The sequence below is a fragment of the Equus quagga genome, chromosome 5, assembly GCF_021613505.1.
Source record: "Equus quagga isolate Etosha38 chromosome 5, UCLA_HA_Equagga_1.0, whole genome shotgun sequence".
Classification (NCBI taxonomy): Eukaryota; Metazoa; Chordata; class Mammalia; order Perissodactyla; family Equidae; genus Equus; species Equus quagga.
The window spans coordinates 31,517,596-31,540,407 of NC_060271.1; the positions used below are offsets into that span (position 1 = coordinate 31,517,596).

The 22,812-nt window shown below is 41.1% G+C and overlaps 1 protein-coding gene across 5 annotated transcripts in view; it reads left to right on the top strand.

Annotated features, from left to right (window-relative positions):
• Positions 1–7,356: 7,356 nt before the first annotated feature.
• HNRNPR (heterogeneous nuclear ribonucleoprotein R) overlaps positions 7,357–22,812 on the top strand; it is a 33,451-nt gene continuing 17,995 nt past the window's right edge. The window contains exons 1-5 of one of the 5 annotated variants that reach the window (XM_046661052.1): positions 7,357–7,966; positions 11,127–11,295; positions 13,537–13,655; positions 14,287–14,394; positions 16,479–16,592. In XM_046661052.1, coding sequence (XP_046517008.1) covers positions 11,139–11,295; positions 13,537–13,655; positions 14,287–14,394; positions 16,479–16,592 — 498 coding nt within the window. In that variant the 5' untranslated portion in view covers positions 7,357–7,966; positions 11,127–11,138. The remainder of the gene's footprint in view (positions 7,967–11,126; positions 11,296–13,536; positions 13,656–14,286; positions 14,395–16,478; positions 16,593–22,812) is intronic. The other 4 variants (XM_046661051.1, XM_046661053.1, XM_046661054.1 and 1 more) reach the window with 4 other exon arrangements.

The window sequence follows — 22,812 nt, forward strand, 5'->3', positions numbered from 1 at the left end:
ACCCAAGGTTTCCTTTTCTAAATTTCTGTTGATACCTCTTGAGTCATAAAACTTTAACCTTTGGTTTTTAGGCAAGGGGGGGATGAAGCACGCTTTCAGTCTTGTTTGGTTACAGCTGCTCTATTGGAGTTTGGGTTTAGCCCGGGTAGTACTGCCATTAGACAGGGGCAATGGGGCCACGCCCCTGAGCCGGCTCTCCTCCAGTTGCACCTTTTCCCATGGGGCCAAGGGTAGATGGCCATCCAGAGCTCATACCTCTTTCTCCACTTCTGGATCACAAACTCCAAGTATCTAGGACCTTGGAATTATTTGCCCAAACAGCGTGCTTCCTCCCCAGGTTTGTTTTCTCGAGGGCAAACCAAGCCGCCTATGTGTATCTCTAGGCCTTCAGTTTGGGAGGATGGACAGAGCTGGGACTTGCAGGTTAGGTAGCCAGAGATGTGGACATGAGGGCCCTCCTGGAACAGGACAAAGCCAGAACAGGCTTCCCTTTGTGCTCTTGCTCCAGCCTGGTTCGAGGTATGCTATCAAACACTTCCATGAGTGACTTATGGTCAGGAGTCAGAACCTACAAAGTCCAGATTTCTGAGGTGAGTAATTTGTTGGATGGAGGAGTATGCTATGAATGGAACCAGGGCACACAAAGAGGAGGAGTCTGGGGCAGATATAAAGGTTACAAGTTAAGTCATTTAACAAAAATTTGTTGAGCACCAGCTTATGTACCTCAGATGTGACTGAACAAGATGAAGACTCTGCCCATATTGAACTTACATTCTGGTGGGGAGATGGACAATAAACAGACATATATAATGTCCAGTGGTAACAAGTACAATGAAGAAAAATTGAGTAAAAGAAGGGGAGTGAAAGGGGACGGCTATGTTAGAGACAGTGGTCAAGGAAAGCCTCTCTAAAGGGGGGACATTAGAGCAGAGTTCTGAATGAGTTGTCAGGACATCTGGGGGAAAGAGTTCTAAGTACTTAATTTCCTGAAGAGCGACTGTAAGGGGGCTGAGGCAGCGGCTGGCAGACTAGAGGAACCACCACCAGATTGGCATGGCTGGAACTCAGTGAGGAAGGAGGCATATGGTGAGAGAGAAAAACCATCTTTAGAGACGAGTTGTGAGTTGAAGGACCTGTCATACCCAAACATATATTCATATGCCCAGCAGGTAGTTGAAAATGAGTCCAGTGCTCAGGACCAAAAGCAGGGCTGCAGATAAAGAAATGGGAACAGCTAGAATGAGGATGGTAGTAGTGAAAACTATGCAAGGGAGTGGGTGGCCCTGATGGAGCATGAGAACAGTGTCAAGGATGGAATCCTGGGGACACCAAAAACGATAGGCAGAGGAGAGGACCTAGAAGGAAGTATTATTGAACCCAGAGAATCAGGAGAGGAGAGTCACAGGGTCAAGAATGTGACACATTTCAAGATGTCCAAAGGGAGCAAAGATGTCTAGTGAGATACTGTAGTTGAAACTCTTTGTACATGAAAAAATTCTACACAAGTATAAGATATTATATTATTGTCAATGATAATTAGAGAGCACTTGTCCCCTTCTTCTAATGGATATTTTAACTTAAGGGTAACGGGAATTTAGTTATGTACATAGTCTACTTATAATCTGTCAACCTTAAAAATAAAACAGCTCTGGGGCCGGCCCCATGACCAAGTGGTTAAGTTCGCATGCTCCACTTGGGTGGCCCAGGGTTTCGCTGGTTCAAATCCTGGCCACCGACATGGCACCGCTCATCAGGCCATGCTCAGGCGGCGTCCTACATGCCACAACTAGAAGGACCCACAACTGAAAATACACAACTATGTACCGGGGGGCTTTGGGGAGAAACGGGAAAAATAAAATATTTAAAAAATAATAAAACAGCTAGTTAGTTTACTAGGAAAAAGTGTTTATTTGGCAATACCTAAAGAATTGCAATTCAGGATATGCATGCTATGGCAGACTATAGGCAAATCCAACAAATGAGGGAGAGAAACATTATTTTACAGGGAAAAAGGAGGAAGTTGGGAGGGGTTGTTTTGAAGGAAAGTCCATTGGAGGAAAGTGAGAGTTTAGGGTGATAGGTTCTCATTGGCTTAGTTACTGGGGTAGCGGATTTCTGCTTGGGATGCAATGTACATTTCTTCCTGTAACTGATGATTCGTCTCTGTTGACTTCTTTCTGTTGGCGTCTATAACTGACTGTCTTCCTGTTAATGACTTCTTTCTGTTGGGGTCTGTAATTGACTATCTTTCCTGTAATTGATCTGGAGTGGTACTGCACGGGAGCTCCCCCTTCTGGCCTGCTGAGTCCATTTCAAATGAGATTTCCTTTTACTAATTTTCACAAATCAATTCTTCCTGTTTTATTGAATTTTCAGAACAAAACATAAGTAAGTTATAGTATGGAGGGAGCAGGACTCACAATCCTTGTTGAATCTGATTTGTGTTAAAAGTATATTTAACTTGTATATTTGAACATGAGTAATAATACTTACCTTAGAATTCTACTAGATTTTGGTTAAAAGCTTTTTTTTCTTTTTAGGAAGATTAGCCTTGAGCTAACTGATGCAAATCCTCCTCTTTTTGCTGAGGAAGACTGGCCCTGAGGTAACATCCATGCCCATCTTCCTCTACTTTATATGTGGGACGCCTACGTGGCGTGCCAAGTGGTGCCATGTCCACACCCGGGATCTGAACCAGCGAACCCCGGGCTGCCGAAGCAGAACGTGTGCACTTAACTGCTGTACCACCAGGCCAGCCCCTGGTTAAAAGCTTACAGTAACACTTCCATAAAAGATTTGCAGCGTATAGCTCTTCTGCCTGACTATAGGGAAGCCTTAAAATAATTAGAACTTAATGGACCAGATATTATGTTCAACAAAATCCTAGAATCTCATTTCTGGACTTTAGGAGCAGCTGCTGTTGCTGCCTATGCCTGTCTCTTTAAACAGCTGCAGAGTTCAGTGGCAGTGGGTAGATGCACCAAGGTCCTGCTGGTGAGCGGCCAGGGAATGCCGCTGCAGCCAAGCGAAAGAAGGCTGTGTTAAATTCTTCCATGAGACCAAGTGTCTATCACTCTTAAATTGGATTTAACAATCCTAATTGGACTCAAAAGTTGATTCTTGCTTTCTTGAGTTTGACTGAGGGAATGGAAGGTTGGAAAGGAGAGCTTACTCTGTTATCTTTCTTTTCTTACTTCACTTTATCCATAGTCCCTCAACAGAGTCCAAGGAGAACAGAGAACTCATGAAAAAAAAATTAAGGACAAAAGGAATTTTAAAATCAGAAACTACCAACATCAGGTTTGGAAATATAAAGACTTAAAAAGAGGGCAGTTTAACTTTATTCCTTTGAACTCACCCCTTCTAGCTGTGTAGCATGATGATTAAGAGATTGGTGTTTGGAGTTACGCCAGAGTTTGTCTCAGCTTTGACTCGGGCCTGGGTTTCTTCATCTGCAAAGGGGAGATGATATCTTTTGGTACTTGTGCTGTATGTTGTTGTGAGCATCCAATAAGATAACCTGGCAAGCACTCAACAAATATTAACTACTATTATGAAGTCCACGTAGTTATAATCTTTATGAGATGTCTTCTTTTCTAACAAACCTGCCCAAAGGACTGTCGCTCCTGAATGTTGAGACCTTGTGAGGCCACAATTTTGTTCTTGGATACTGTCATTTCTCGAAACAAGTTCAAATTGCATTGTAAAGCCAATTTGCAAACCACATAAGGAAAATGTTCTAATTATCTTATACCACAATTTGCTTTGGACTCTTAAATAGTATTTTCTAACTTATTCATAAAATTGACAATGGTGACTTTTTGACTGGTAAAAATATGTACCTCTACAAGTGAAGAATCTGCCAACACTGAGACTTTACTTGAAAAGTTGCTTGGTGAAGTAGCTTTGGAGTCACACAGACCTGTGATTGAGTCTTAGTTCAGCTGTGTGACTTTGAGCAAATGTGTTAACCTCTCTGAGCTTTGTTTCCTCAATAAAATGGGATAATATTACTAACCTTGAAAGTTTCATGTAAATATCAGCAATAGCCTAAGTAAAACACTTGACCCACAGTAGGAGCTCAGTAAATAGTAGTGATTTATTGTTTGAAACGTTGTGCCACTAAGATGGAGATATACTTTCTTTTCATATTAAAACAGCTTTGATGAATTTGAGAATTAGAAGGGAATTCAACAAGTCAGCTCAAGGATAATCTTCAACAGAAAAATTGCTACAAATATGATGATAAAGCAGGTGTGCATTAAGGTCTTGGGGTCAGTTGACTACAAGCTACTGCAAATCAGCCATATGCACTTTGTTTTTTAAAAGAAGCATAATCCATGGGGCCAGCCTGGTGGCATAGTGGTTAAGTTTGTGTGCTCTGCTTAGGCGGCCCTGGGTTCACTGGTTCGGATCCTGGGCACAGACCTATGCACCGCTCATCAAGCAATGCTGTGGTGGCATCCCACATAGAAGAACTAGAAGGACTTACACCTAGGATATACAACTATGTACTGCGGCTTTGGGGAGAAAAAAAAGAGGAAGATTGGCAACAGATGTTAGCTCAGGACCAATCTTCCTCACCAAAATAAATAAATAAATAAATAAATAAAATGAAAGAAGCATAATCCTAGGAGGTATGAATAAAAGACAAAGAGCCTTCAGCTCTGGTCAATCTTGATTAGAGCACCACGGCTTTGCAAAGTGCCTTAAAATAATAAAAATGATTAAAGTTTGAGGAAGAAAATAAATAGTTGTATTTGACATTGGGAGAATTCATGGTAGAAGTGAAGTTTTCAAGTAAGGCTGAGTGGACGACTCTTGGTACCTAAATGTTTGTAAGGGTTGGTTGTTGACACCCTTTCCACTAGCATTCCACACACGGTGTTTCTTCATCTTCCTCTCCTCTTTCTTCCATTCTACATTGTTTGTTTATTCCTTCCCCCTGCCTGTGCCTTTGAACTGTGGCTAGCATGGCTTATTCTTGTTAGTGGCAAGTGAAGGCATTTTGAAAAGGCTGAATTTATGTAATCTTGTTCGGAGTCAGAAGAATAGACTAAATGTTTCTTTAAGAATCATCTCAGGGACAAGATTAATCTAAGGATGCAGTAAAAAAGTTTGATAACTTAAACATTCTTTGTTACTTCAGGTTGTAAGTAGTAAAAGTCAGAGCTTCAATTTGAATATTCTGGTGCCCTGTAATTGTTTTAAAAAGCAAAGCATGTTCATTCACATACTAGCTCAGACCACAGAGTGGGTCTGTGACAGAAAAGGGTTGTGGAATGGCCTGGCTGCACCATTACCTAATCTCAAAAGATTAGAGATGTAGCTGGAGCTCTCCCTAGTAATTCATTTTTACTATGTTTATTTGTATACTTATCCTGCCTTGTCAGCTGGAGGACAGAGATGGTGTTTTATTCATTTTATATTCCCTACTTGTAACAGTGATTTTATTTATTTATTTATTTGCTGGGGAAGCTTCACCCAGAGCTAACATCCACTGCCAGTCTCCCTCTTTTTGTATGTGAGCCACCACCACAGCACGGCCACTGACAGATGAGTGGTGTAGGTTGGTGCCCTGGAACCAGCCGAGGGTTGCTGAAGTGGAGTGTGCCGAAGTTAACCACTAGGCCACTGGGACTGGCCCTTAACACAGTGATTTGAATGTGGAGGGCATACAATATTTGTAGAATATTGAGTTCACAAACACACACACACAATTTTTTTGGAAATGCAAAGATCAGAAGATCATGCTTTCCAAATTAAGAAAAAGTCAAGAGAGCCAGCCCCATGGCCGAGTGGTTAAGTTCATGTGCTCTGCTTCGGCGGCCCAGGGTTTCACTGGTTTGGATCCTGGGCACGGACATGGCACCACTCATCAAGCCATGCTGAGGAGGCATCCCACATGCCACAACTAGAAGGACCCACAACTAAAAATATACAATTATGTACCGGGGGAGCTTTGGAGAGAAAAAGGAAAAATAAAATCTTTAAAGAAAAACAAAGAAAAAGTCAAGATACATGGTCTGAAAAGGTGGAATATACTTATGAGCACTATATATGGCTAAATATTTGAAATATTATCTCGGAAAATATTGGGTGACAGAATCACTTTAATTGCAGTGTCCAGCCCAGGAGTTCTTATCCTGTGTTAAATGGACTTAAGAGTCTCTCAATGGAATTCATTGGTCCTTCAACATGGAAGGAAAAAAAAAATAACATCTTTATTTTCACTAATATCCAGATGAAATTTAGCATTTTTCCCCGCTGTGAATGTAGGCAACAAAGCACACTAGAATTAGCAGTACCTTTCACTCTGTCACCAATAGAAATCAGACATTTTCATATCACATTATGGTTATCATGGATTTCTTGAAATATCTTCTCATTCCTTTAAAATTTCAGTGGTTGTTTGATCTGCTACAAGATCTTGACATTTAATGTGTTCGATTACCATATCACAAATTTGTTTTTAAAATATATTTCCGTATTTCAATATAAAGTTTCTTTTGTAGTGCTATGTATTTTATTTAAAAACTTAGACGAGATCGAGCTTTTACCAGACTGTCAAATGATACAAAATCGGTGAAGAACCCTTTAGCTAGAGGCAGATTTATGTGAAGCTAATAAAGTTTAAGCTTCAAAGCCCCTTTCCCATGTCCTTCCAAGACTGTTCCTAAATTTGTCATTTTATATTATTTTCTTATCGATCCCAGCACTTGTGTAAAGTTTCACACCCCATAATACAAAACTTGGGTCCATTTAGCTCAGTATCGGGCACATAGGTTGTCAATAATTAATTTTTGTTGGTAGGTACTGGGAAATTTAAACGATCCTCGAAGTGTATCTGGAAATTCTGCAGACCTCTTCTCGACCTCCTCCCCTCGGAGAGCGGTGGTGCGTTGGGGGCTGGGGTTGGGGTGGGGGGCGGGCTCTCGGAAGAAAGCTTGGAGGGCTGTGGACGAAGGCGAGGACAGGGAACAAACCCGCGGGGTGGAGGGTGAAAAATCTCCTTTGGGAATAAGCCCTTTTCCCTGCATGGCTCTTTTGGCTTCATAGATACATCTGTCTGCCCAGCTACTTTATGAATGTTAATCAGCTACAAACCCTGTGGAAAAGAGGTCCCTGCTCTGTCATTTGTGGGCGCCGCTGCTCTGGAGCAACGGCCACTTTCGCGATTCCCCTCACGCTCGGAGCGGCCCTAGCGAGGCACGGAAGGCAGCCAGGGAGGCGGGGGTGCAGTTTTCCGATCGTCCCGAAGGGTGATTTTCTACCCGAAATTCTCCAGCAAAACGACGAGCCCAACATCCTTAACTCGGGCTCTACCGCGCAAAAGGCAACCTAGCGGGAGGCCCGACCGCGTGGCGGGGGCGTGGCGGGGCGCACGCCGGCGGCGGCGGCGCGAGGGGGGACCGGGGGCGCTGCGGCGCCGGCGAAGGGGCGGGAGGTCCGCGGCGGAGCAAGGCCGGCGCCGACAGGGGGGCGGGGCTCCGGAGGCGGCCACGCGGCGCGAGGCCTACGTCTTCGGCCTCGCGTCGGCGGCAGACGAGGAGGGAGGAGCCTCGGCCGCCCGGGGCCTGGTGCCCCGCAGCCTCGCCTCTACCCGGGGCTTCACCACAGACCCCTTTGTGTTCCTGCCCCCGCCCCGGAGGCGCCCCAGCCGGCGGCGCTGCGTTCCCCCATTGGCTCAGCCGACGGCCTCATCGATTGGCTCCGGAGTCGTCCGGCGTCGTGCGCCTCTTCTCGCTCCTATTGGTCGCCTGAGCTGCCCCTCAGACCGCCGCGCGACGTGATTGCCCGGCCGCTCGGAGTCCCTGGAAGCAGTTCCGGGAAACCCCGCGTGCTGCCGGGATCGCGTCTTGTCCATGAGGGGGGGAGGGGGTGGCGCGCGCGCCATTTCTAGTCGTTTTCAAAGCGCCTCGCGCTGATTCTCACGGGCCCGGCCGCCGGCCCCAGCTCTGCCCGGGTGAGTCTCGCGCCGGCCCGTGGGGGAAGGGGCCAGGCGCCCCGATCCGACCCGACTCGGCCCGGCCCGGGCCCGGCGTCTTGTCCCCAGTTTCGTTTTCGCTCCGAGGCCCCGAGGTGGGGGTGGGGACGGGCCGGGGGCGGCTTCGGCCTCGTCCGGCCGTGCGGCAGAGGGCCTAGCCCCGCCGCGGCGCCTCCGCGCCCTCGCTCGGCCTCCCCCGCCCTTCCGACTCCCGGCCCGCCGGGCGCCCTTCCGCGCGGCCTGCCGGGGCTGGCTGTGCTTTTCCCGCCTCCGCCCGCCGCTCCACGCGGCCCGGCCGGCGGCCTGAGGCGCCCGCGGCCCCCCGGCCTCCCCCGCCGAGCCGCCTCGGTCCGGTCGCAGCCGGCCCAGCCGCGAGTGGGATGTGTGGCTGAGCGGGGCGGGCGGAGGGCGCGGGGCGGGCGGAGGCGGGAGGCGAGTCCGGGTGCCCGAGCCGGGAGGAAACTTTGGTGCGAGCAGGAGGCGGGGGCAGCTCCGCGGAGGCGGCCTCCCCTCTCCCCCCGCGCGCCGCGGGCCGAGATTTGAAGGAAAAAATGACTGCTAGAGGCCACGCACCTTAGGGCCGGCGGCGCCCGAGGTCGCCGGTTCCGAGCATGTCGTCGGCGCGGCGCATCGGAAAGGCGATTCTTGGCCAAAATTGAAAAGTTAAAGCCGAGGGGTTCTTGAGCGGTCCGGTCCTTTCGCGCCACCTGTGCCGACTTTTGCTGTCCTCAAGAGGCCGAGCGTGTGTGTCCTGAGTCAGGGGTAGGATGAAGGCTTGACGCGCCTCGGCCATTAGGTGCCCGTTAGTTTTCATTTCGTGGGTTCTTTGAAGGCCCGTTCTTAATATGGTGCGTCGGCACGAGCGGTCCCGCAAAGGCCAGGGAGGGGCTGGGCTGACTTCCCGAATCTCCCGGCAGCCCTTTGAAAACCTCACTGAAATTTCTACTTTGGGCAGGAAGGCTTAGTATATTTGCTGCATCCAGAAATATGGTTTGGCTGTGTGGCATCGTGTGGAATTGACAACACGAGTTTTAAAACGGTCTCCTAGGACGTAAAAGTCTTTTTTTAAATGAGCACATTGTGGCTCGAAGAGAGAGGTGTTCCCCCTTGATCTGAAAAGTTTTATTATCTGCAGTCTAATTATTTTACTTTTATTCCCTTAAAAGTTTACAAACTTTTTTTTTTTTTTGAAAATTTCCGCCAGTTTCGGAATTCAGCTGGTAGAGAGCCTTTCCGGTGAAATGGCAGTCATAAATATTTCTGTCTTGTGCTTAATCCACAACTCGTCTTTTTGCTTTACACATACTTAAAAAGAATACCACCTTAACCGATGTTCATTGAACTTTTTTAAAAAAAATTTGCCTTCTTTCTGTGACTGATAGTATTCCCAGGTGCAATGCTGTGAGGGTCTTGTGGTGCTGGGAACTTGTGAGTTCTGATGATCTTACGGTCGTGTTTGGGGCGGCGGAGCGTGGGAAAGCAGAACTCTTACGTTCTCAAAGAGATTTCGGACTTTAGGGTGCATCTTTATAGAAATGGGTTGTATTAATCAGTAACGTGTTCATCTTAGACCGTGACTAGTTTCTTGATCAAAAGTGTGCCAGTTTCGAATGTTTTCGGTTTTGCCAGTTCATCAGAATTTGAGGCTTGCCTTGAGGAGCGTTCATCCACCCAGAGTTGAACCACAGAGTCTGCGTCTGTAGAGACATCGGTGGGCTATCAAGTCCTAATGTTTTGTGATCATAAGAAGTCATGATGATGTTTATCTCATTTTCAGAATAACCCTTTCTGCATTTTCCTCTCTTCCTACTCTATTACCTCCTACCTCTGGGTCCTCCTCTCTTTTTCATTAACTTCAAAGTACCAGGGACTTTGAAATGAGAAGACGTTGTTTTAAGTCAGAAAACTGCACCTGGTGCATTTGCACAGCGTTTGTTAAGCAATCTGGAAGTGTGGTTATCTTACAGGTTTTAGTGCTTTTTAGGAAACTTGCATTTTCTCTGTAGCTGACTAAGCATCTTGAGTTTCATCAAGAAAAGTACGCTTTTTCTTGAGATCCACCTTCATGTCCTTTATTTCAGTATTTGTTGCAATGTCTTTGTTCTGCTGCTTATCTTCATCACATTATGATTTCACAGACAAATGCACTTTATCTTGAATTCCCTCTTTTGAGGCAGTATAGAGACTGGCTTTGAATGGTTTTATTATTTAATCTCTCTTCAGAGAGGTGGTCCAATTCAGCATTACATACAGGTTGAACATACAGAAAGAATGATTTGGGTAGGTTAATCTGAGCCATCTGACCTAAGTTTACCCTAATTAGGTAATGTGTATTGAAACTATTTGGAAGAAGTTAGTTGTCCATTCTTCATTATGTTTTTGCAGCTTTATTTTATTGATATGAAAAATTCAATATGTATTCATGATTTTTTTTTTTTTTAAAGAAGCAACTCAATTATAGCTCACTTTTTATTTTGTGTGGACTTAAAACAATTGTTTAGCTTTCATACTTGGTCATTTTTTCTTTTAAATCTGTGAATGGGAATAGCAAATTAATTTTAGAACAAAAATTAATGTCAAGTTGTGGTTTTTTTGTTTTGTTTTAAGTGAGGCAAAGAAAACCCAAACCACCAGCATGTTGAACTAGAGACGTGTTGAACAGGGCATTTATTTTCCATCTATATTACATTTGAAGCAGAGCTAGGAAAATTTGAAAGTCCTTAAAACCTTGATTAAGTGATCTATGGGTGTTCATTCTGTTTTTAAACCAAACTTTTAAAAACTGTATAAGAATTGAGAGCTGAGGGGCTTTTTAGGATTTTGTGGTGATTTGTTGATATGCTCGTAAGGACACAACAGCTGCTTTTGTTAATCAGTGATTCTATCTTCAGTAAATTCAAGCCTTTATTTAACCTAGTGTACATGAAGTTCCTTAAAGATCTAATGCTTCCATGTACATTTTCTATGGTTTTACAGAATTATTGGAAATTTAGGTCAGATACATCACTAAAGGCATAAGATATTATTTTGACAGACGTTATTAGCAGCATGTATACAAATTAGTTTAGATAAATCATGCATTGTCCTACAAACTAGTTATTTCTGGCTTAATGTAATATAGCTCCTGAATTTTTTCCAGCAGCATAATAAAATGGCTAATCAGGTGAATGGTAATGCGGTACAGTTAAAAGAAGAGGAAGAACCAATGGATACTTCCAGTGTAACTCACACAGAACACTACAAGACACTGATAGAGGCAGGCCTCCCACAGAAGGTGGCAGAAAGACTTGATGAAATATTTCAGACAGGTATAATATGCATTTCTTGTTTCTGACTGGTTATGAAAGTGAGGGCAAACCACTTTGAATTTTATAGATTTTTTTAAGGTTAAATAATACTGTTTCTGATCTATGTAGAGCTGAATGTTTGTTACTTTCCCTTCGAGGGCATATTGGGTTTGATTTTGATATTCTTATTTCATTATTTTGAAGCCTTCTTAGTGTTGAATATGCAGTCTTAGTTGTTTCAGAACAGTACATCAATTTGTCTTAGATTTACCAATGAAAATGTATGTTTGAGCATACTAAATTTTACATTTTTTTCTTAATCTAAATCAGTCATCGTTTTGCTTTTAGTTTTCTACTTTTAGCTTCTTAAAGTGATTGTTAAATCAGCTTAGGTCTCATTAGGTGGCATAATAAGGGGACTAGTTAGACTGTATTGTCTGAAACGATAATAAATGTCACACTCCGTGAGAGTTTGTGGCCTGTCTAGTTTCTGATAGACAGAAATCCACATCTCTCAGTAATTTGAAAGTGTTTGGTGTGTAACAGCTGCTTTTTTTTTTTAATCCAGAAGTCCCATGGTTAAGGGCGTAAGCAAATTTGAACATCTTAATATGGTTGGTTGTAGGTGGTTTGAAGTTTTAAAGAGGGAGAGAAATATTTACCCTTAGGGAGTGTTGTTCATAAACAAATGTGTCCTCCCCCCTTGGGGCCAGAGATGGAAACTTTATTCCTCTGTGTTTTGTGTGCCTATCCAGATTCTGGGAGAGAGAACTGAATTGTCTCACAAATGTGTGTTAAGTACCGTAGTAACAAATATCTGTTTTTTTGTCCTCTTAAAAAAAGTTTAAACCTGAAAAGCTCAGGATAATTCTAGACCTTAAAATGATTTCTAAAAATGACTCCTGGGTGATGGTCCCATTCGAAAATCAGTCCTCAGGAACTTTCTGTGACATTCTGCCATAGAGAATTGGCAGTGATCTGCTTAGAGATGCTCTCTTGTAGAGTGTTTTGTTATTGATAAGAGGCTGATGGTTTGGGTGTAGGGTTGGATTGACAGAATGGATTGATGGGTGTCCTGAGTTGTGACTTTGGGTGGTGGTATTGAATATTCAAATGAGAAACTCCAATTATTTGGGCTGCTCGTTTTTTGAGCTTTTAAAACAAATTATGGCAACATTATTTTAAAGTAACTTTGCAAGTGGCATTACATTTATTTAAAATATATTTACTGTATGGAATAAAGTTCTTTTGGCTTTTCCAAAATGGAGTCACTTTTGATGTTAGTTCATATGGACTTGGAGTTTTAATCTACCAAATATTTCCATTTTATATTGGATCAATTCTGAAATGTATTCCTTATATACATAGAAAGAGAAAGATAGCAAACTTAACAGACTTAAGAAAGTATATGTTAAGCTTAGTAGATGTTCTGTGTGCAAGTTAAATATACTACATATGTAGAATGCAGTGAATATATTTTCTGTATAGTTTACTTGTAAGTCCATAGTAAAGTCCTTAACGCCATTTGAAGAAAATTGTCAGTGTTATGAATGCCACAGCATATTTAAATCTCAGCTTGACACTTCAGAAGTACAAAAAATGCTTTAAAATAGAACTTTCAGAATTGATCAAGCTGCACTTGAATTTGTAGAAGAGTTTAAAATTATGCCTTTCCACATTCTGACTGCAGCAAAGCAGGTGCTCAGATAAAAAAATGCATTTCATTTTATCTTTGGTACTAAAGAGGGAAAGCTACTTTTTGGAGAGTGGAAAGAATTATTTAGTAAAAATTGTTCTCTTATTTTTCCCCCTACCTCTTGTGTGGTTAGCAGCAGCTAAAAGAGTCCTATAATTTGAAGGTTGATCCTTGGGAAGTACAGTATTTTCTTACCATTCTAACATAAACCAGAATTTGTTACATTAATGCTTAATCTGTAGTACAGTGTGTACATCAGATTTAATTTCCAAGACTTAAACCATTTGGGGAGTGGGAAACGGGGTTAGGATTTTTGTGGGGTTTTTTTTGTGGGATATGGAGATTGAAATTCATGTTTATAGGCGTTGACGTTTTATCTATTTTCATATTTGTACTCTTGACCTTTCTTATAGTATTTGTATAGCTGCCTATATACATATAGTTAAATGAAAATGTAGTTTGTTAGTGATAGTATTGAATATAACAATTCTTGATTAAACATTGATAGACAGTTTAGATTATCCCTTTTGTTGCAATAATGTTATCCCTTTTCGATTTAATTTTAGGATTGGTAGCTTATGTCGATCTTGATGAAAGAGCAATTGATGCTCTCAGGGAATTTAATGAAGAAGGAGCTCTGTCTGTACTACAACAATTCAAAGAAAGTGACTTATCACATGTTCAGGTAAGGCCGCTACTCACAAATGTCTTTGAACAACTACTGATCTGAAGTTATTTTACCATTACTTTTTTTCCTGTGGAGCAGTGCTATTTTTTGTTTGTGAGTACCTCTGCTTCTTTAAAAAAGTTAGTTTAAAGAAAAAAAGGTCTGCTTATGGCAAGGAGTTCAGATATGCAAGTATAAAAGTCTCCCCCGCACTCCTTTGTTTGCAGTGTTACTTGAGAAACTTAAAATCAAAGCCAGAGTTTGCTGGTTGTCGTTATTAGGTTTTTACATGTTTAAATTACTCAGATTTTAAACATTTTTGGGTTATCTAGTTCTGTTTTATTTTCTTGGAGGAAAATAATGTAAGCGGGAGGAATAGTTTTGGAGCATCTGGCAAAGATAGTCTAGATGCATTTAAAAATCAACAAATGGAAGACTGTTGGCCAGCATAGAAGGTAAGCTCCCTGAGGTCTTGGCTGTCTGCTCCAGTCTCTGACACGTAATAACCACTCAGCAAATATTTGTTGAATGAATAAGTGAGTAAATATTCTGTTAAAATTCTGGTCCTCTGAAATTTAAATTTAATTATGTATTTGACCCTTCAACAATTTCTGTGATTCTTTTTCATTAAATTACTTGCCTGTTGTAGAACAAAAGTGCATTTTTATGTGGAGTTATGAAGACCTACAGGCAAAGGGAGAAACAGGGGAGCAAGGTGCAAGAGTCCACAAAGGGACCTGATGAAGCAAAGATCAAGGTAAAACTTGACTTGGATAGGTGCAATGGAATTAAATTTAATGAGATCGAATGCTGCTTTTCATGTTTCCCAGAAACAGTTTTTATAGTTGCACTTCTTTTTCTATAACTAGCGTTAAGAAATGAAATAATTTATGGAAAATTACATAGGAAGAATTTGAGGGGCAAAGATTCAATTGTATGTTTGGTGGAAAACCCTAATTCAGACTCTTCCCTCATTCCTTGTTCTTCTCGATATGAATGATATGTATTTATTGATACTTCCAATAATAGTTTTTTGTACTGATCCGGTCATATCTCTTGATTCGGTTTCTTTCCAAGTGCTTCCTTTTCTCTTGGCAAAGAGTTGTTTTTATAACTGCTTTCCTCCTTTTGAATTTTTATTTACCTCAGTTTCTTTATTTGTAAACTGGAAATAGTAATAGTGCCTATCTTATAGAGTTGCTGTAAGGATTAAAGGAATTAAGATATGTGAAGCACTTAGAGTAAGGCCTGGAATGTGGCAGGAGCTGTAAAACTATGAGTTGTTGTTATTATTACCATTATTATTACGATAAACTGCTCTGAAAGGTAAATACAGGGCTTTTAGTGGAAGACCAGTGAACCTAGTTGCTTCGTTAAATGCACGTGGTTATTTTGCTGCAGTGGTCGACTTTCCCATTTGAAGTAGTTATTTAATGTGAATGTTGTTTGGATAGTTCTATGTTTTAGACAGGGAATATAACTCGTACTTTCTCTCATTTAACTTGTTTATATAGAGCTCCTTTGTACCTTTTTTCGTCATCTGTAAAATAGCATAACCCCATTCTTACACTTTTTCAGATAATTAAATGTGTGAAAATTTTGTTTGACGTAATAGTTGTTTTTTAAAAAACCTTTCTGCTGTTCATTGAATAGGCCTATGTTATTTTCCTAAAGCTGGCTGCTTGCTCTTGGTAAGATGTGTATTATATATGTAATATGTGTATATTACATATTAAGCAAGTATTGTGTAAATATGTAATATACGTGTTATGTGCATATTATACATTACATGTATTCCTATGTTTAAAAGTAGAGCAGCTCTGCTTGAGTCAAAGGTAGAAGAACGGAGAGCCTCAAGTGACTCTGGAATCCCAGGGTTCCTCCAAAGACACTTTTGAAAACCACTAAACTTGGTGTCTAAAATCTCTTGTTGCTTTGGCATTGTATAGTTTTAAAAACCTTAAAAAATTCTGCCCTCCCCAGGTAGATTGCCTTTCTTCTTTTCCATTGTATCTTCATTCTCTAGGCCTTTCATGTAGTTACAAACGCTTGAGGGCAAGGATGTTATCTTTTTTCCTATGATTCTTCCTAATACCTAATATTGTGAGGAAGGTTGGTAATCAGGAAACATAAGGTTATTTGGTTTTTGAAACCTGAGTATACTCATTTGGTAATTGCCGAACATTTTGAGTCTTTGCTGTATGAAAAATGGTCTGGTTCTTATGGAGCTTATGGTATAGCAGGAGTACAAAACAAGTGATCAAACAATATAAAGGTTAAATTATTTGAGTACAATAGAAAGTCAGTATGAAGATGTGAGAAATAGTAAATGAGAGAAGCTACATAAAGGAGGTAGGGCTTTTGATGTTTTAAGAATACAGAACATTTTATTTGAAAAGAATCACTGGTGGACATAAGTATGGTATATCAAGGGAACAATAGGGAAAGAAGTCTAATTGAAGTAAAGTGGGATGCAAAATGAGGAGTACTTCAGTAATTAACCATGGATAGGTAGCCTGGGGTCAGCTTATGTCAAATTTTTAACGCTTGCTGCCTTTTTCTCTTCTCATTCATAACAAAGTGGTAGTGTGTGCTTAGACACTTAATTTGCGTACAACTCTTTCCATTAGATGTATGGAAAGGAACAGTAAAACAAAGTAGGAACAACATATGTGAGAGGTCCCAGTGTGCATTTTGCCGTTTTTTACCTAACTAAAATACATAGGCTAAGACGTTGGGGTACCTTTTGGGAAAGATTAATATACTGGTGTGTGTGTGTGTGTGTGTGTGTGAGAGAGAGATTTAATATTTAAGTATAAACAGATGTTTAATTATCTTTAGGCCTTGCTTGAGAGGACTGGTTATACTCTGGATGTAACCACAGGACAGAGGAAGTATGGTGGACCTCCACCAGACAGTGTGTACTCTGGTGTGCAACCTGGAATTGGAACAGAAGTAAGTGTTCTTCAGCTGTTTGCTGAAATCTTTCCAGTTTGTAAATTATTCTGTCTGCTGTTTGATGGTGGAAAATACTTGATTATTTTCAAAGTGTAGCTATTATTGTTTTTTGGATAACCAGCTGTGTTTTGCTGCCATCATAAGCAAGGAGAATCATGTGACTGGTAGATACCCAAATACTTTTTAAAAGGAATGAGGAGTTCTTGGAACTGGTTGCTAAAACCATACAACTAGCAACACACCATTTTAGGTGCTTGGGTTGAGGGTATTAGGGAGAAACAATTGCTTTGTTTTTGTTTTGTGATGTCAGTAATTTGGAACAGTGCTTGTCCTCCCTCCTTGACCCCCTCCCCATCACATAGAAGGTACTCAGTATTGACCGAGAGGTTTATTGATGGGGGTGGGTTGCACAAGGGAAGGATGTGGAATCAGACAAAAGGTTGGTCTATCCGTGAACAAAGAAGCACTTCCTCCTCCCTCTGTGCCTTCATAAAGGTTTCTTCATATGCCTTTATGCTAGCCTGTTCTTCTCCTTTAAATGCAGAAAACTGAGCCAAAATGTAAGCTCTGTTATAGTAGGAACCTTTTCTGATTTCGTGTCTCCACTATCTATATTTAGTGCCTAGCATAATGCCAGGAATATAGTAGGCACACAGTATTTGATGAATGTGTGGTTATGGTTCTTTTCTTTGAATACTAAAATCATGGCCTTGTAACTTAAAATTTAAACTAGATTAAATGATAATTTGATAAGATTTTCTTTAAAACAAACTGATGGTAGCTTCCTTAGGGAATGATGTCAGTTAAATATTTAAGTGGTTTTATTATGTATCTCCTGCTTATGTTAGAATTCTAAGAAATCTTAAAAGTTTACTCAGGCTCCTGTTTGAGTAACTTTAAAGGAAACAATTCCTTACTCAAACTTATCAATGACACCCTCCTAAAAGCTAAAACTTAACTTTTCAGGTAGCCAAAAGCAAAGATTATCATCTCCAGTTTGTGAATAAACAAAGATGGCACAATTTAGCATTATTTATTTACTTATTTATGTATTTATTTTGAGGAAGATTAACCCTGAGCTAACATCTGCTGCCAATCCTCCTCTTTTTGCTGAGGAAGACTGGCCCTGAGCTAACATCCGTGCCCATCTTCCTCTACTCTACGTGGGGACGCCTGCTACAGCATGGCTTGCCAAGCAGTGCCATGTCTGCACCTGGGGTCCGAACGGGCGAACCCCAGGCCACTGAAGCAGAACATGCACACTTAACTGCTGTGCCACCGGGCCAGCCCCAAGCATTAATTTTTAGATATATATCAAAACTAATTCTAGTTATGTTCTTTGTATATAGAATGGAGTTTTCATTAATTGCTCTTTGTTCCCTGAACTTCTTTTAAACATTATAACAGTTAATATTCTGTTTCTGAATATTTAGCATTATTGAAGGGGGCTCTAAGCCATTTTTATTTTTCATGATACCTGAATCAGCTGTGTATGATTGTTCTGAGTCTCTTAAAAAACTGCTCTAATTTCTTAACGTTATATAATTATTGATTGACTTAGAATTGGAACTCTAGGCCATCTGAGTTCCTTGCGGGAGCAAATGTCATTGAAACATCATGTACAAGTGAATAATATTTCAGCTTTTTTTTCACTTTTGTCCTCTCATGTACACCTCTCCCTCCCCACCCCCTGGCCATCCTTTCAAATCTACATCTGTGTTTTATTTACTTTGTAAACAATATGGAAATAGAGTTTAGTTCTCTTACTTGAACTCCTACAGCATATCTGTTTTTTCCTAATGGTTTTACATTTTGTTTTTAGTGTCAGGATTTTTTTTTTAGTGAATAAAAGCGGAATTGCTTTTTTGCCTTTTCTTTGTTCTCGAGGCAGCCTGCAACACCTCCAAGAGGGGAATACAATTTTTAAAAGTTTATTTATTTATTTATTTATTTAAAGATTGGCACCTGAGCTAACAACTATTGCCAATCTTTTTTTTTTCCCCTGCTTTTTTCCCTCCCCAAATCCCCCAAGTACATAGTTGTATATTTTAGTTGTGGGTCCTTCTAGTTGTGGTATGTGGGATGCCGCCTCAACATGGCCTAATGAGCAGTGCCGTGTCCGAGCCCAGGATCCAAACCAGTGAAACCCTGGGCTGCCGAAGGGGAGCACGCGAACTTAACCACTCAGCCACAGAGCTGACCCCTAAAAAGTTATAGTATACCATTCAGCATGTGAAATCCTTGTTAATATTTACCAGATGTTACATTTGTCTTAGTCTTGTTTTTTCCAACTAGTTATAAAATCCTTAGGAATAGGCATTGTCTGTAAAATTATTATGTTCTTACAGTGCCCAATACAGCCCAGTGTAAAATTAGTTGGTTGTATCTATTTCGTAGTTATGGAAATGAACTTTTTAAACCCATTAGATTGGTTTTATTAATGAGCTCATCAATGGAGATTTATTTTGTCTTTGCTTGATAAAGATAAGGAGTTTGCTAGTGCTCTAAAAGTTCACTGAAAGCATTTGAACAATTTAATAGGAGAAACTATTTTGACTATTCAGTTAGAAACAAATACTTGGTATGATAATGCTGAAGTATGTGTAAATTCTTTTATTGCATTGTATTTTATTGTATTGCATTCCTTACTCCACTGCACTGTCTCTTTAGGAGGAAGATCTATTTTCCTATATATGAGATATCATTACACACAGCAAATATTGTTGCAGCAAAATCCCTATATGAGATGATCAGCCTAAAGCCACTCCTGTCAAGCAATTTGTTACAGCAAAATCCTGGTGTAAAGTTTTTGATTCCTCCCATAAAATAAGATTTCATGAGATTTCGTTATACTTGTTGAAAACTAAAGTTTTGAAAAATAGATTTTTAATATATTGGGTTGCTGATTTAGTAAATAAATATTTTAATTGGTGTCACTTTTGATGCTGTGAGGTTCTGCTTTTTGTTCTTTTATGTTTTATTACACTTACTAAAAAGTTTTAGGGGCAGGCCCGGTGGTGCAGCTGTTAAGTGCGCACGTTCCGCTTCAGTGGCCCGGGGTTCGCCGGTTCGGATCCCGGGTGCAGACATAGCACTGCTTGGCAAGCTATACTGTGGCAGGCGTCCCACATGTAGAGTAGAGGAAGATGGGCACGGATGTTACCTCAGGGCCAGTCTTCCTCAGCAAAAAGAGGAGGATTGGCAGCAGATGTTAGCTCAGAGCTAATCTTCCTCAAAAAAAGAGAGAAATTTTTAGCTCTTGGGGCCAGCCCTGTGGTCGAGTGGTTAAGTTCCCATGCTCCGCTTCAGCAGCCCAGAGTTTCGCTGGTTTGGATCCTGGGCACAGACATGGCGCCACTTGTCAGGCCACACTGGGGCGGCGTCCCGCATGCCACAACTAGAAGGACCCACAACTAAAAAATATATACAACTGTGTATGGGGGGAATTTGGGGAGAAAAATCAGGGGAAAAAAATTTTTAGCTCTTGATTTAGGAAGTTGAAATTAGGGTCAGTGCCTGAGACTGACAATATTAAAATTAAGTTATGAGCAGACTCAGATTTCATCTTTGGGTAAAATCTACTGTAAATGAGCCCTATAAATGAGCACTCGTTAACAGACATTGTTGCTAAACGTCCTGAGATAAGAAATATATAAGAGGGGCTGGCCCCGTGGCCGAGTGGTTAAGTTTGCGTTCTCCGCTGCAGGCGGCCCACTGTTTCGTTGGTTCGCATCCTGGGCGCGGACATGGCACTGCTCATCAAACCACACTGAGGCAGCGTCCCACATGTCACAACTAGAAGGACCCACAATGAAGAATATACAACTATTCTATGTACTGGGGAGCTTTGGGGAGAAAAAAGAAAAAAGTGAAAATCTTTAAAAAAAAAAAAAAGAAGAAATATATAAGAATAATAGGTATTAATTTTGAGATGTACTTTTTAGTGTGCCTTGGCTCTCAGACCTAGTCTGGTTATAGTATCTTTGTATTCTTCAGCTGGTTTTGTAAAATTGTTTGGAAGTAAATTCTGTTTTAATTTGTTTCTGCTGACGTAAATGTGATATCCATGGAGATCATGGCTAGATAGACTCGTTTGTGTAAAGAGCATAGCGCTGATGTTCTGTGGAGGAATCCGAAAGAAGTGGTAGAGTGAGATCTGGTTCTTTGGTTTATTAACTGTTAGCAGTGGTTTGGTTTATTTAGTGTTACAGAGCCAGTATATTTAACAGAGACCTCTAAGTATATGACTTTGTAGCACCTGAATTAAATTATGTACTAGGAAAAGCTGCTATTGTTTGCCAATTAGCGATAGGAGCTAGATAATGGAAGAACCCGAGTAGATAGTCAAAACACTGTTGAGCTGCCTGGTTCTGTTCCTTTCAGAGACTTGAAGTGCTTCCTCTATTACTGTTTCAGTTTTCGATGGATGGGGAGTAGATCCAAGCCCTGATGCCTAGTGAGTACAGAAAGAACTGTTGTTATGGTAGTCACTAGATTCTGTTGGTTCTAAAGAGGGGGAGGATTTACCTGCACATGACTGAGTGCTTACTCTGAACAGCTCGTATGGAGCCAGAATGGTTCAGAGACCAGCAAGTTAATAAAAGGAAAACATTTCTATTTGATTTTAGTTAATTAAAAATTGAGCTTAGGGGGCCAGCCCCGTGGCTGAGTGGTTAAGTTCACGAGGTCTGCTTTGGTGGCCTGGGGTTTTCCCGGTTCAGATCCTGGGCGTGGACCTAGCACCGCTCATCAGGCCATGCTGAGGTGGTGTCCCAGATAGCAGAACCAGAAGGAGCTACAACTAGAATATACAGCTATGTCCTGGGGGGCTTTGGGGAGAACAAGAAAAAACAAATGAAAAGAAGATTGGCAACAGATGTTAGCACAGCTGCCAATCTTAAAAAAAAAAAAAATTGAGCTTAAAAACTTAAAGGAGTGATGCTGGGTTAGTTTTTGAATACTGTTTATTTTTAGCCTTTCTAAGCTCTTTTAGTGTAAGCTGATCTTGAAATGAAGCCATGTTCTGTTTTTCTGATAAACCAGTGTTTTTAGTTTGTTCCTTCATGGACTCCAATGATTATAATATTCGGGACTTTGTTGACCACAGATTTATTGGTATTCTAAAGTAAAACAATATTCTTATGGAAAATCTGTAAGTTGGGCTTCTAAAATTCAAATGATACTTTTTTTTTTTAAGACTTCATTTTTCCTTTTTCTCCCCAAAGCCTCCCGGTACATAGTTGTATATTTTTAGTTGTGGGTCCTTCCAGTTGTGGCATGTGGGATGCTGCCTCAGTGTGGCCTGATGAGCGGTGCCATGTCTGCACCCACGATCTGAACCAGTGAAACCCTGGGCCACTGAAGCAGAGCGCAAGAACTTAACCACTAGGCCACGGGGCCAGCCCCTCAAATGATGCTTTAGAGAACAAAGAGCTTGTTCTTAGGAATCCTTTCTGTAAAGTGATTAGTCAATCAATAAATTACTTTTCCTAAAAATACAGGTTTTTCACTTTAGGTTGCTTAATGAGGTAAACCTGTCTGGTTCTAAAAATATAGGCATAAGTGTTATATAAGTAGTGTAATATCTGACACTTAGCTTCCTCACTTAGCTGTGTGTCAGATTTTTTTTCCTTTTCTTTTCTTTTTTTTTTTTTTTTGGTGAGGAAGATTTGCTTGAGCTAACATCTGTGCCAGTCTTCCTCTGTTTTGTATGTGGGTCGCCACCAGAGCATGGCCACCGACAAGTGGTGTAGGTCCACACCCGGGAACCAGACCCAGACCACCAAAGCGGAGCACATTGAGCTTTTAACCACTAGGCCACGGGGCCAGCCCCCAGATATATTTTCATAGTACCACTGCATGTGCTCTTTCTTTGCTTTACTTGTATTTGTAATGGGTAGGAAGGAAGTATGTATGGTGAATGATCTAATTATGAAGCACCATTGCATTGTGTTAATAGAAACAATTTAAAGCAGAATTTACTTCCTAGATCAGTTTTTGAATATTCAAAGACAGATATCCTCAAATATAAAAATACTCTAACCAGACTGGGCCAGAGAGCCTAGCCATACCAAAAAATACATTTCAACATTAATGCCAGTTATCCTTGTGTATTTCTTGTCTCAGGACACCTTTTATCAGTAGTTTTTTTTAGTGCTATGCCCTGTTAATGAATGTTCATTTATTGAGTTGATAATACAGGGTGGTATAGCTAACG